Here is a 12548-nt window from a genome sequence, read left to right on the forward strand (position 1 = left end):
AAAGTGCATTTCGGTAACTGACTATGCACAATCGGGCACCCGGAGTACATACAGTAGAAGCCTATTCTATAAACTATTGTAGACGCCCAAGTTCCTTTATAGAATACTAGTATAAGCAGATATACGTATATTTTTTTAAATTAAATTTTAACAACTTAAATCCAAGCAATTTCACTTGTACAGAAAAGTGCTTCTAATAATAATGTAAACACTTACAAAGTATTTTCGGACTATAAGACACACTTTTTTCCCCCCAAATTTGGGAGGAAAATGGGGGGTGCGTCTTATAGTCCGAAGGTAGCAATTTCCCTCCCTCCCGCCCTCCCCCCGAGTTCGGGATCGCCCTCCCCCCGGCCCTGTCACCACTTCTCCCCTACTCACATCACGCGATCTTCCCTGGTGGTCTAGTGACGTCGGGGCAGGAAAGAGCCCCCTCTTTCCTGCCCAGCGCGCTGCTCTCCGTCCTCCTGTATGCTGCCTGACGGTCTCGGCAAGATTCAAAATGGCCATTTTGAATCTTGCCGAGACCGTCAGGCAGCATACAGGAGGACGGAGAGCAGCGCGCTGGGCAGGAAAGAGGGGGCTCTTTCCTGCCCCGACGTCACTAGACCACCAGGGAAGATCGCGTGACGTGAGTAGGGGAGAAGTGGTGACAGGGCTGGGGGGAGGGCGATCCCGAACTCGGACAAGACGCACCGGAGCACCTAGGTTTTAGAGGAGGGAAAAAGGAAATTTTTTTTTCCTATTTCCCTCCTCTAAAACCTAGGTGCGTCTTATGGTCCGGTGCATCTTATAGTCCGAAAAATACGGTAATCCTAAAAAAAAAAGAACAAATATAATTGCACTCAAGTCCACAATATAGGATCCAAGACGTAATAAAGAGGGTAATACAAGAAAGTTTTAAGGAATATTATACCTGAAGTACAAGGGCTAGACATTTACTTTATAAAGAGCCTATTCATTCTCCTGACACTCTCTTAGATACCAAAAATGCTGACAAGTGAGATGATTCAAAGAAAACATATTTAACATCTTTATATCTAACCTCTGGTTTCAACAAAAGAAATTGCTTTCGTCTACGCTGGGTTAGTATAACCCAGGGGCATAGCCAGACTTCGGCGGGAGGGGCGTCCAGAGCCCGAGTTGAGGGGGCACATTTTAGCCCCCTGGTGCCGCCGACCCCCCGCCACTTTTGAGCCCCCCGGTGGCGCCGCCCCTCCCTGTCCCTTTCGACCCCCCCTCCTGCCGCCTCCAACCTTCCCCTGCCACCGCCAGGTACCTTTGCTGGAGGGGGTCCCCAACCCCTGCCAGCCGAAGTCCCTTTCAGTGCCGGTCTCCGAATCCAGTGCGTTTGCTGATCTGGATTCTGTTCCTGCGTCCTACATGCAGGACGTCAGGACTCACAGAAACAGAATCCAGATCAGCAATGTGCCGTAGACCAGCACTGAAGAGGACTTCGGCTGGCGGGGGTTGGGGGGACCCCGCCAGCAAAGGCACCTGACGGCGACGGGGGTTGAATGTGGCGGGGGAGGGTCAGCGGCGGCAGGGGGGGTGAAAGCAGGGGGGCCAGGGCTAAATCTGTGGGGGCCCATGCCCCTGTGGCCCCACCTAGCTACGCCCATGCCTTACACAGGTGCTCATGCCTATGCCAGCCATAAGTGTGGCAGAGACACATGCAGTTCACAGTGAGTTATGGGCCTAGCTGGGATCCCAACATATGTCCCTTCCAGGATCCACCTCTGTGTATGTTCCCCCCTTTGCAAATAAGCGCTACTTAAGTTAAGCAGGTATTTGCAGAATGAGCGCTTAAAGCTGCTACTACTACTACTACTACAAATCATTTCTACATCGCTACCAGTCATACGCAGCGCTTCACAATTGAACATGAAGAAAAGACAGTGCCTGCTCAAAAGAGCTTACAATCTAAATCAGGACAAACAGACAGGACAAATAAGGGATAAGGGTAGGACAGACAGATAGGACACATAAGGAAAGGGGACTATTGAAGAGAGGAAGACAAGATAAAGGTTACGAGCAGGTGACAAGTTAGAAATTAAAAGCAGCATCAAACAGTTAGGCCTTTAGCCAGGGATTGAAGGCGGCCAGGGATTATGTATTAGCTGGATTATGGGTCCCTTTTACTAAGGTGCGTAGGTGCCTATGCAAGTCTAACGCATGTCAAATTAGAACTACCGCCTGGCTACCGCGTGCGCCAGGCAGTAATTCTATTTTTGATGTGCGACCAAAATGTGCGGCAGAAAATATTTTCTATTTTCTACCGTGTCTGTAGTCTGTAGTGTACACATGGTGATGATTACGGCCCATTTAATGCGGGAGACCTTACCACTAAGTCAATGGGTGGCAGTAAGATCTCAGGCCCAAAATGGATGTGTTCTCATTTTAATTTTGCCGTGCGTCCAATTTTGGCCACAAAAAAGGCCTTTTTTTGCAGGAGTGCTGAAAAATGGACCTGCGCACATCCAATACATGCACCTACACTAGCGCAGGCCATTTTTCGGTGTGCCTTAGTAAAAGAGCCCCTGTTGCACTCAAACTTTGGCACCGAAAAACATCAGCGCTGAGCAGTACTCTGTAACGGGTGTTCCAGGATTGCTGCCCTTTACAGAATAGCAAGTAACACTGGGCTGCTTATTCAACTGTGGATACAAGGTGTTGCATCAAGTGTAAATTGGAGACCTGCATGGGAGTGGGGTTCGTGGGAATCCCGTGGGTTCCGCGGGATTCCCACAGGGACGGAAGTAGTTCTGCGGGGATCCCGTGGGGATGGAAGTAGTTCCTCTGGGGCTTCTGTGGGGACAGAAGCAGTTCCTGTGGGGTTCTCATGGAAGTGTATGCTGCACGAGCCAGCCTCTCACCTACCGAGTACCAAGTTCTTTGAGTGCTGTCTCCTCCTCGTCCTTGCTTTGACAACACAGATGTGGAAAGTCTCCATTAAGGAAGTGGTGGAGATACAAATGGTGATGAAATTCAAAAAGACATGGGATGAACACACAGAATCTCTAATTAGAAAATGGAAGTTATAAAAAGCCTAAACTTAAACAGTTGCTTGTGTGTGGATGTGTCAAGTGACACTTAGATGGCGACTCTGGCTGTGATGAACTAGGGCCGATATAGGAAGACCTGTACGGTCTGTGTCTCATATATGGCAATCTGGTTTAGGATGGGCTGGAAAGGGTTTAGACAGCAACTTTAGTGGCTGGAACATGAGGACAGTGTTAGACAGACTTTTACGGTCTGAGTCCCGCAAATGAGAAGATGAAAAGGTTGGAGTGGGCTTCAAGGGCAACTCCAGCAGTTGGAACATAAGGATAGGGCCAGGCGGACTTCTATGTTCTATTTCCCTGAAACGCCACAGAAAGACCATAAGCAAGTATATAGTATCACATTCATTGTTGATTTAATCACAAATTAATAATGATTGTTACTATTGGGTAGATTGGATGGACCATTCCAGTTTTTATATGCTGTCATTTACTAAGTTACTATTAATCCTCTCTGCTCCTGGGCTGATGCGCAGACCTCAGCTCTGACATAAGCACAAGCATTAGATGTCACCTGACTGACTGGCTTGTGCATGTGGCGATCTCTTAGCACACAGTGATAGTGAATTAGAGAAGTCTTACATGTGCGCACCAGAGTGTTCCAACTTCCGTTCCTTCCTTCCTTCCTTGCCTGCAGTGCTGCAGCTCAAACCCAGAGAGAGACTGAAAGAGCCAACAGGATTTATTTTTTTTTATGTACCATTAAATTCTTGTGGGACTGGGTAGGGACAGGTTAAAATTCTTGCAGGTACGGGCAGGGATGGGTTAGATTCCCTCCGGGGACGGGCGGAGATGGGTTAGATTCCCCATGGGGACGGACGGGGATGGGTTATATTCCCTATGGGGATGGAAGGGGACGGGTTAGAGTCGGGCGGGGACGGGTTGGATTTCTGTCCCCGTGCAACTCTCTAGTGTAAATCCCATTCCACAAGTTGAGCATGGATCTGCACTATTCTATAACACTGTAAGCATTTTAAGGGAACACCCCTGATCTGCCCATGTCCCTCCCATTGCCATGCCCCTTTGTAGATCCCCACGTAAACACTTAGGTGCTATTCCATAAATGGACGCATAGGTGTGTTTTCATGCCGATCTGCCGTTTCTGTCGTTTTTAAACCCCGCATCCATTATAACGCTTTTCCATGTCAAAAATTCAGCATGGAAGTAGCAGTGCAATACATAGAATTCCCCTGTTAGTGACCACACTATCATTTACATATGTTTGTGTGTATAATGCATGTAAATACTAGTATTCTAAATATTTACATGCATAACATCCTTAAATGTGAGCATCTAGGTTACAGATTTGCCCTTTAAATTATCCATTTAAATTCAGGGTGAGATTTGGGGCAGGACAGGCCAAGGCTAAATATCATCCATTCAGTAGTGAAATTCAAATGTTAACAGATAACAAATGCATTTAACTACAAACTGATAAATAGCAGGTATAACTTTAAACAGATAATTTATTTTCTGTAAATTTTATGCAGATTTTCAGTGAGCCTATTTATGAGTTGTGGCTACCTGAAACTCTGCATAGCTGTGAATGGATAAGCTGGATAAGTTATCTGTCTGCAGCTATGATGTACAGTAGCTGTGTGGCTAAAAACTGACCTCAATCTTTTCTTCCAGGTTTCTTTAGATGAGAAAAAAAGATAAACAGATGAAAACAAAACTCAAGTGCTACAACCCACTGGCTTTAAAAAATAAATTACTTCATGCTCTCAGTCAGATTTATGCAAGAACAACAGGAAACTTCTGCGTTGTGCAAAGGGCCTGGATGGTTCAAATGAATTGCCACAGAGTTACAGTTGGAATCCAGCAGAGGTCTGTAGGGTCATAAATGGTCCCTATGTAAAATGATCTAGAGGACTTATTTTAGTAGCGGCAGAACCACTTAGGGGTCCTTTTTCTAAGGTGCGCCAAAAATGGCCTGCGCTGATGTAGACGCGTGTATTGGATGCACGCAGGTCCATTTTTCAGTGTGCCTGCAAAAAAGGCCTTTTGACCGAAAATGGCCATGCGGCAAAATAAAAATTGGCGCGCATCCATTTTGGGCCTGAGACCTTATCGCCACTCACTGACCTAGTGGTAAGGTCTCACACGTTAACCGGATGGTAATGGTCTACGTGTGTACAATGCCGATTACCACCCGGTTAGTGCCACGTGCTGGAAAATTTCTGGTGTGCTTAGTGGACGCGTGCAAAAAAATGAAATTACCACCCTGGCCATGCAGAAGCTGGGCATTAGTTCAAAATTGGCGCATGTAGGACATGCGTACGTGCCTATGCGATTTAGTAAAAGGGCCCCTTATATTGTAACTCCTGTTAGATGTTTATTCCACTGTACATGTTGTCACTGGGTTTGGCGAAGAGATTTCCAGCTACTGTGAGCTCTGCTGTGATTAAAAGAAGGTTTTGATTAACCTTAGGTGGCGTTCTTCCTCAGGGCTCCATCTGCTCCAGCTTTAATGGATAAATCTATTACTATAGTAAGCTTATTTAAATACAAGCAAAAAAGCCCCTTTCGGAACAAATGAAACGGGCCCTAGGAAGGCTGTCGTCTAAGTGTTTTCTCATCTCTATCCCCTCCCCTCCATGTCCAGCGATTCTCCCCTCCCCTCCATGTCCAGCGATTCTCCCCTGCCCTCCCTTCCACATCCAGCGATTCTCCCCTCCCCTCCTCTGCCCTCCCATCCCATCTCATCCATGTCCAGCGATACTCCTCTCCCCTCCACTCCATACCTGAGGTCACAGCGGCAGCAGGCTCGGCTCGCGTCGCCTCCAGCCTTCCCTTGCCTTCCCGCTCAGTGTCCCTCCCTCCTTCGACGTCATTTTGTCTTTCCACGAGGGCGGGACACAGAGGGAAGGGAACGCTGGAGGTGAGCTGATGTAAGCTCATTAGCATATGGTTACGAACCCAGCCAGCCATCCATCCAGGGACACAGATTGACCAGTTATTATAGAGAGAGATCTGGGAGTTACACTTGATTTCCATCAAGATTAAGTTTCTAATGTGGTAAAAAGGGGTTTTGGTGCGCTTTGTCTATTACTTGCCATTAAACCCATACAAACACCCAGTTTTCAGATGCTGTTGCATGCTTTACCAATATCCCGTATGAACAATGGAAACTTGGGGGTCCTTTTACTAAGGTGTGCCGAAAAATGGGCTGCGCTAGTGTAGGCGTGTGATTTGGGTGCAAGCAGATCCGTTTTCAGCGCGCCTGTAAAAAAGGCTTTTTTTTTTTAGTTTTGCCGAAAATAGATGTGCAGCAAAATAAAAATTGGCACGCGTCTATTTTGGGTCTGAGACCTTACCGCCAGCCATTGACTTAGCAGTAAGGTCTCACAAGGTAACTGTGTGGTAATCGTCTATGCGCGTAGAAAGACGATTACCGCCCGGTTTCCTCTGCATGCAGGAAAATAAAAATTGTTTTCCAGTGTGCATAAAAAACTAAATTACCACCCAGGCCTCACGGTAGCTGGGCGGCAACTCCAAATTGATGTGCATTGGGCGTGTGTATTAAAAGGGCCCCTTGGTATTTGCTGTGTTGCCTATTTCTAGTCTCAAATGATTACAATCTGCACAAAACACGGCAATTCACCTGTGAGAAATACTCAAATTCATGTAACAGCATTATATCTAAAATTTCATTGGTTACCTACATAAGTACATAAGTATTGCCGTACTGGGAAAGACCAAAGGTCCATCAAGCCCAGCATCCTGTTTTCAACAGTGGCCAATCCAAGTCACAAATACCTGGCAAGATCCCAATAAAGTACAAAACATTCTATACTGCTTATCCCAGAAATAGTGGATTTTCCCGAAGTCCATTTAATAATCATCTATGGACTTTTCCTTTAGGAAGCTGTCCAAACCTTTTTTAAACTCCGCTAAGCTAACTGCCTTTACCACATTCTGTGGCAACAAATTCCAGAGTTTAATTACACGTTGAGTGAAGAAAAAACTCCGATTTGTTTTAAATTTACTACATTGTAGCTTCATTGCATGCCCCCTAGTCCTAATATTTTTGGAAAGTGTAAACAGACGCTTCACATCTACCCATTCAACTCCACTCATTATTTTATAGACCTCTATCATATCTCCCCTCAGCCACCTTTTCTCCAAGCTGAAGAGCCCTAGCCGCTTTAGCCTTTCCTCATAGGGAAGTCGTCCCATCCCCTTTATCATTTTCGTCGCCCTTCTCTGTACCTATATCCTTACTCATAAGGCTTTCTTTGAGAACACAGCCCCATATTTGGGATCTTTAATTATTCCTTACATTCCAACTAGAACTTTGAGATGATGATCTCAACACAGATTAGTCATTCCAACACACACAAAAGCTCACTCAAGAAAGTGCATTTTTCTGGTTAGCACCCACTCGCTGGAATAGAATCTTTGCCAAAATTAAAAAAAAAAAGATTAAAAAAACCTTACCAGTTGATATTGAAAACGATTTAACCAGCCACCGACCAGTCAAATCACTTGTTTATGGCTATCCAATCATTTTCAGTGGCACTTAACCAGTTATATTTGCTGAAAATGACTAATTAGTGCCAAATTCAAAGAAGTATAACTTGTGGACATTCCAGGGGTGGATTCAGGGTTAGTTGCTGATATTCAGCCCCTCATCGCATAAGTAAACCACTTAAATTGTGTCACATAAATAGCAGTCCTATCTTTAAGTGGTTTGGCTCATGCAGTCAAGGGCTGACTATTGACTTAGGAGTCCTTTTACTAAGATGTGCTGAAAAATGGCCTGCGGTAGTGTAGGCACGTGTTCTGGGCGCGCGCAGATCCATTTTTCAGCGCACCTGCAAAAAAATGCCTTTTTAAAATTTTTGCCGAAAATGGACGTGCGGCAAAATCAAAATTGGTGCGCGCCCATTTTGGGTCTGAGACCTTACCGCCAGCCATTGACCTAGTGGTAAAGACTCAGTAACCGGGCGGTAATGACCTACGTGCATCAAATGCCACTTGGTGTGCTTCTGATATGCGCATCCGAATATAGAAATTATTTTCCGGGCACATGTATCGGACACACGCCAAAAATGAAATTACTGCTAGAACCACGCCGTAGCTGGGTGATAACTCCATTTTGGCGCAAGTTGGGTGCGCATAGAGCTTAACGTGGTTTAGTAAATGAGCCCCTTAATTGGCTGTTAGCTGGCTAAAAAAAAGGGATATTTAATGCCAAAGCCAGGACAGGGAATAACAACGGCAGCTGGCAGCAAATCACTTACTGTTGCTGGCAGAATATCAGCGGGGGGGGGGGGGGGGGGGGGGGAGGGGCTACTTTTTTACTCAAGCATTTGGGTTATCTGATATATCTGGGGAGGGAGAGAAGTAAACACATTATCTGCAGGATATACTTTTGTAGTTGTTTGAAGTATGTATATTTTTAACTATTGTTAACTGATAGGTTGTGTGTAATTTAGATCTTTGCTATAACTAATGGAGATCTTTTCCATTTTAAACAATCTGTATTTGTAAACTGCTGTGATCATATGTAGCCAGGTGGTATAAAAATTTTTAATAAATAAACAAAGTCTGAATTTTCCTTGTAACCTGACTGGATTTCTCTGACTCATGAATGAGTCTGTCTACCCCAACAAGGTTCTGCTTTGCTGAAAAGGATTCTTTAGAAACATGCCAGAAATTAATGTGAAAGACCAGCTGCCAAAATATAATCCCTACTGAATTGTGTTTTACAGATCAATAGTTTTGGCACGGACTCTCCTTGCTTTGAGTTTGATGTGCTTACCAATATCAACCAACTTCTGACGAGCAAGAGTTCACTTTTCTATGAGTTTCTACCTCTACCTGCAATGATCCTTAGGGGAAACTAATAGGCTTGCCACACAGCCATTTCCTGCAGGAAAGAGAGGCTTCCCTTTTATCCGCTGCAGTATAAGGGAGCCTCGGTGCGCATGAAAAACACACACCGATGCCAGCGCAGGCCCTCTTTTGCCGCAGCTTGCTGCAAGGGGCCCTAGGTGACCTGTTGGAAAACTATCCTCCACATGTACAAAGGAAGCGCCTTGTTACCCAAAGTCAATAAAATTAATTAAATATCCATATAAACACATAAAAGGCTTTACCTTCAAACTGCTATTACTAAATTATTAATCCTCCCTAGAGCAATAATCTGAGATTCTTTTATTTCTCAACCAGAGCAGGAGGAAACCAACGCTAAACTATACCAGCATAGAAAGCACCATGTGACACATTACAATAACCTGAAAACATGATGTGTTGTGAAGAGTATTAGCTACTGTTTGCCACTGGGTGAATTCTTTCTCCAAAAACGTATTACAAGATTGGACAAAATTACATTGTTCAGCAGAAACTAATATCACAGTCGAAACAAATGAAGTAAATGCATCAGATCATTAGGACAATCAGCACCGATTGTAACTCAGTATTACAAAAATTGTTGAATAAACTTACCTGTCTTCTCAGCCTTATATTTTGTGCTTTCTTGTCCTGGAAGACAAGGACAGGGACCTTCACATCGCATTGAAATGGTTTTGCCTGACGTGCAGGTATGGAAGTCCAGTTTGCACTGAAGTCAAAATAAAACAAATGTAAGAACTACAGTAATAGTTACACAGCAAAATGGTGCAAAGCAAGAATCAAAGCTGTCCTTAATGAAAACATTGCAGATGCTTTGAAGCAACAATGTTGTACTAAGGAAGGAAGTGAAAAACTTTCTGATGCATGGATTTGATTCTACTGAAAATGAATTCACTGTAACTGGATCGATTTCATTTTTAATAGGGTAAGTGCAAGGCCTATGTGACACCATCACTTCCCCAGCCCCTGACTGGTGAAGTTCTGTAAAATTATTGAGGCTGATATTCAGCATGGTTTAAGGGGGCAAGATGTTTTCGGTTGGGTCAGAACAGGTTTGAGCCAGTCGGAACTGGTTTGAACCGGTTTGAACCAGTCGGAACAGGTTTGAACCGGTCGGAGCAGGTTGGAACCGTACAGAACCAGTTTGAACTGGACCGGTGTTATTTTCAGCCATACTTTGTTTTGTTTCAGATTTCATTTAAAAGTTTTTTAAGATGCGTAAAAACATTTTTTTGAACTAGCTGAAACCAACTTTGCACATTAATTTGTAGGTTAACACAAATCAGTTTGGCATATATTTTTTTATTCTTGTAAAATTACCAACAGAGTGCACAATAAGGAATGCACATCCCTAGTAGATTGTTATGTTTATCCAGTATAATCAATAATGATATTTAAATGAATAGTAACTCAGAAGAAACTCCATTGTTTGTCATGTAATTATCCACAATGCTCATGTCTCCCTGGACAGCACGTTCAGTAGGAAGGAGTTACATTAGAGATCAAAGCATTTTGCTCTTCTCTATAACCCACTCACCAGATAATTAAATATTAAATATGATTTATTTACTTTCCATTTCTCTTTTATTTAGCTGTTTTTTGTTTTCGTAATCACTCCAATACACAAAATGTGTCAGACTTGTGAGTTCTTGTACCAAGTAGAGCGCTGCTGAGCCCAGTACTCAGGCCTGGTTCTGCTTGGTGGCTGGACAACCCCGGGTTTCACCTGCGCTGACCGCCATTCCCCAGAGGTTGAGCCCCTAGGTGCGGGCGGCCTGCAGGACTTACGGGACAGATCTGGAAGCGGGGTGATGAATGTGTCGGCCAGGCAGGCAGCAGGTCAAGAGAGTAATCCAGGTACAAGTGGCAGTCAGTAGGCAGGCGGCAGGCAAGAGAGTAATCCAGGTACAGGCAAGTCAGTAGGCAGGCGGCAGGCAAGAGAGTAATCCAGGTACAGGCGAAAGTCAGTAGGCAGGCGGCAGGCAGAGGGATAATCCAGGTACAGGCAAAGTCAGAAACGAGGGACCAGTAGATAAGAAGCAGACTTCAGAGTTAGAAACACCTACCAAAGTAGAAGCCAAAGCATGGAGTCCAGGGAAAGCTCAGCTGATAAAGGGCTGGCGTCTGACATCAGCAGGGAGAAGGGGCACAGCCATAGGAAGAGCAGGGGAAGGAGGAACCGGAAGACCAATAGGAGAGAAGCAAGGGAAGCCAGGCAGAGGAAGAGCAGACCCAGGTGGGTGGAAGCAAAGCAATCAAGGAGCAGAGAGAGAGGAGAATCAGGTGCATGGAAGCAAAGCAATTAAGGAACCTGCAACCATCGCTCTCTGAACAAACCCAGAGAGGACTACACACACATGGCTCAGGCAGTGCCAGTCAAGTGTGTGTGTCGACGGGACCTCACGCAGCCCAAGGACGCCGCTTGCGTTGAGGTAGGGGACATGACAAAATGCTGGAATGTTCCTCATAAAGCAATGTCATACATCAACATAGGTGGATGGCAATGTCAAGAGTCTTAAATAAAAATACGGATAATATATAAAAATATCATATACATAAAAATCTGGATCAATAGAAAAAAAACCCAGTTTAAAACCCAGGCAAGGGAAAGATGTTGCAGTTTCAATCTGACACTCCTGAGCAAGACAGATTTAATGTTCCATCACAGAATGAAAGAACACAAATGAAAAATGAGATGTTTTGACCACCACCTAGGGAGGTGATTTCGTGGCCATCATCAATCAAAGCATGACTGCAGATACAGCCCTTTAAATACCATGAATCACAGAGGACACCAGGTATTTAATAATGACAGCCTCTTATGCCACTCATATGTTAACCCTCCGCAAACCATAGAGGACCAAGCAGTATTACATAAGCTATCTGGAAACTCAACTCAGCAGGTGGGTAAGTAGGAGGTGCAGTCTGTTGACTGCCGTTCAGTGAGCGCATGACTGGAATACAATGTTCAGACATTTACCTAGGTCTACTTACCCAAGTACGACAGCTTGATTAAAAATTGCCCCCCCCCCCCCCCCGCCTGGGTACAATTACACACAGACATTCACCTCACATATATTTCAGCTTCACTAAAATGAGGCATTTCCAAGAGCATGTCTGTTGTCGGAAGAGGGGCAGCAGTAAGCCAGTGTGAGTACCTGACATTTTCATAAGTGCTCGTCACTAAAAATTGCGTGCACAAATTTAGGCACATACCCAATTTGCATGCGCAATTTAATTGAATAGCAAGCTAATTAGCTGAGGAGAGATATGATAGAGGTCTATAAAATAATGAGTGGAGTGGAACAGGTAGACGTGAATCATTTGTTTACTCTTTCAAAAAATATTAGAATTAGGGGGTATGCGATTAAGCTACAAAGTAGTAAATTTAATATGAATTGGAGAAAATGTTTCTTCACTCAACGTGTAATTAAACTCTGGAATTCATTGTCAGAGAATGTGGTAAAGGCGGTTAGCTTAGTAGGGTTTAAAAATGGTTTGGACGGCTTCCTAAAGGAAAAGTCCATTGACCATTATTAAATTGACTTGGGAAAATCCACTGCTTATTTCTGGGATAAGCATCATAAAAATGTATTGAGCTTTTCTGGGATCTTGCCAGGTATTTGT

General features: G+C 44.4%; 1 protein-coding gene across 2 annotated transcripts in view; it reads right to left on the reverse strand.

Annotated features, from left to right (window-relative positions):
* The window catches only part of SPOCK1 (SPARC (osteonectin), cwcv and kazal like domains proteoglycan 1), a 635761-nt gene that overhangs the window by 129685 nt on the left and 493528 nt on the right, over positions 1-12548 (reverse strand). For both annotated transcript variants that reach the window (XM_030212676.1, XM_030212675.1), the window contains exon 6: positions 9516-9630. In XM_030212676.1, the coding sequence (XP_030068536.1) occupies positions 9516-9630 (115 nt within the window). The remainder of the gene's footprint in view (positions 1-9515; positions 9631-12548) is intronic.

This window comes from Microcaecilia unicolor, chromosome 8, assembly GCF_901765095.1.
Source record: "Microcaecilia unicolor chromosome 8, aMicUni1.1, whole genome shotgun sequence".
Classification (NCBI taxonomy): Eukaryota; Metazoa; Chordata; class Amphibia; order Gymnophiona; family Siphonopidae; genus Microcaecilia; species Microcaecilia unicolor.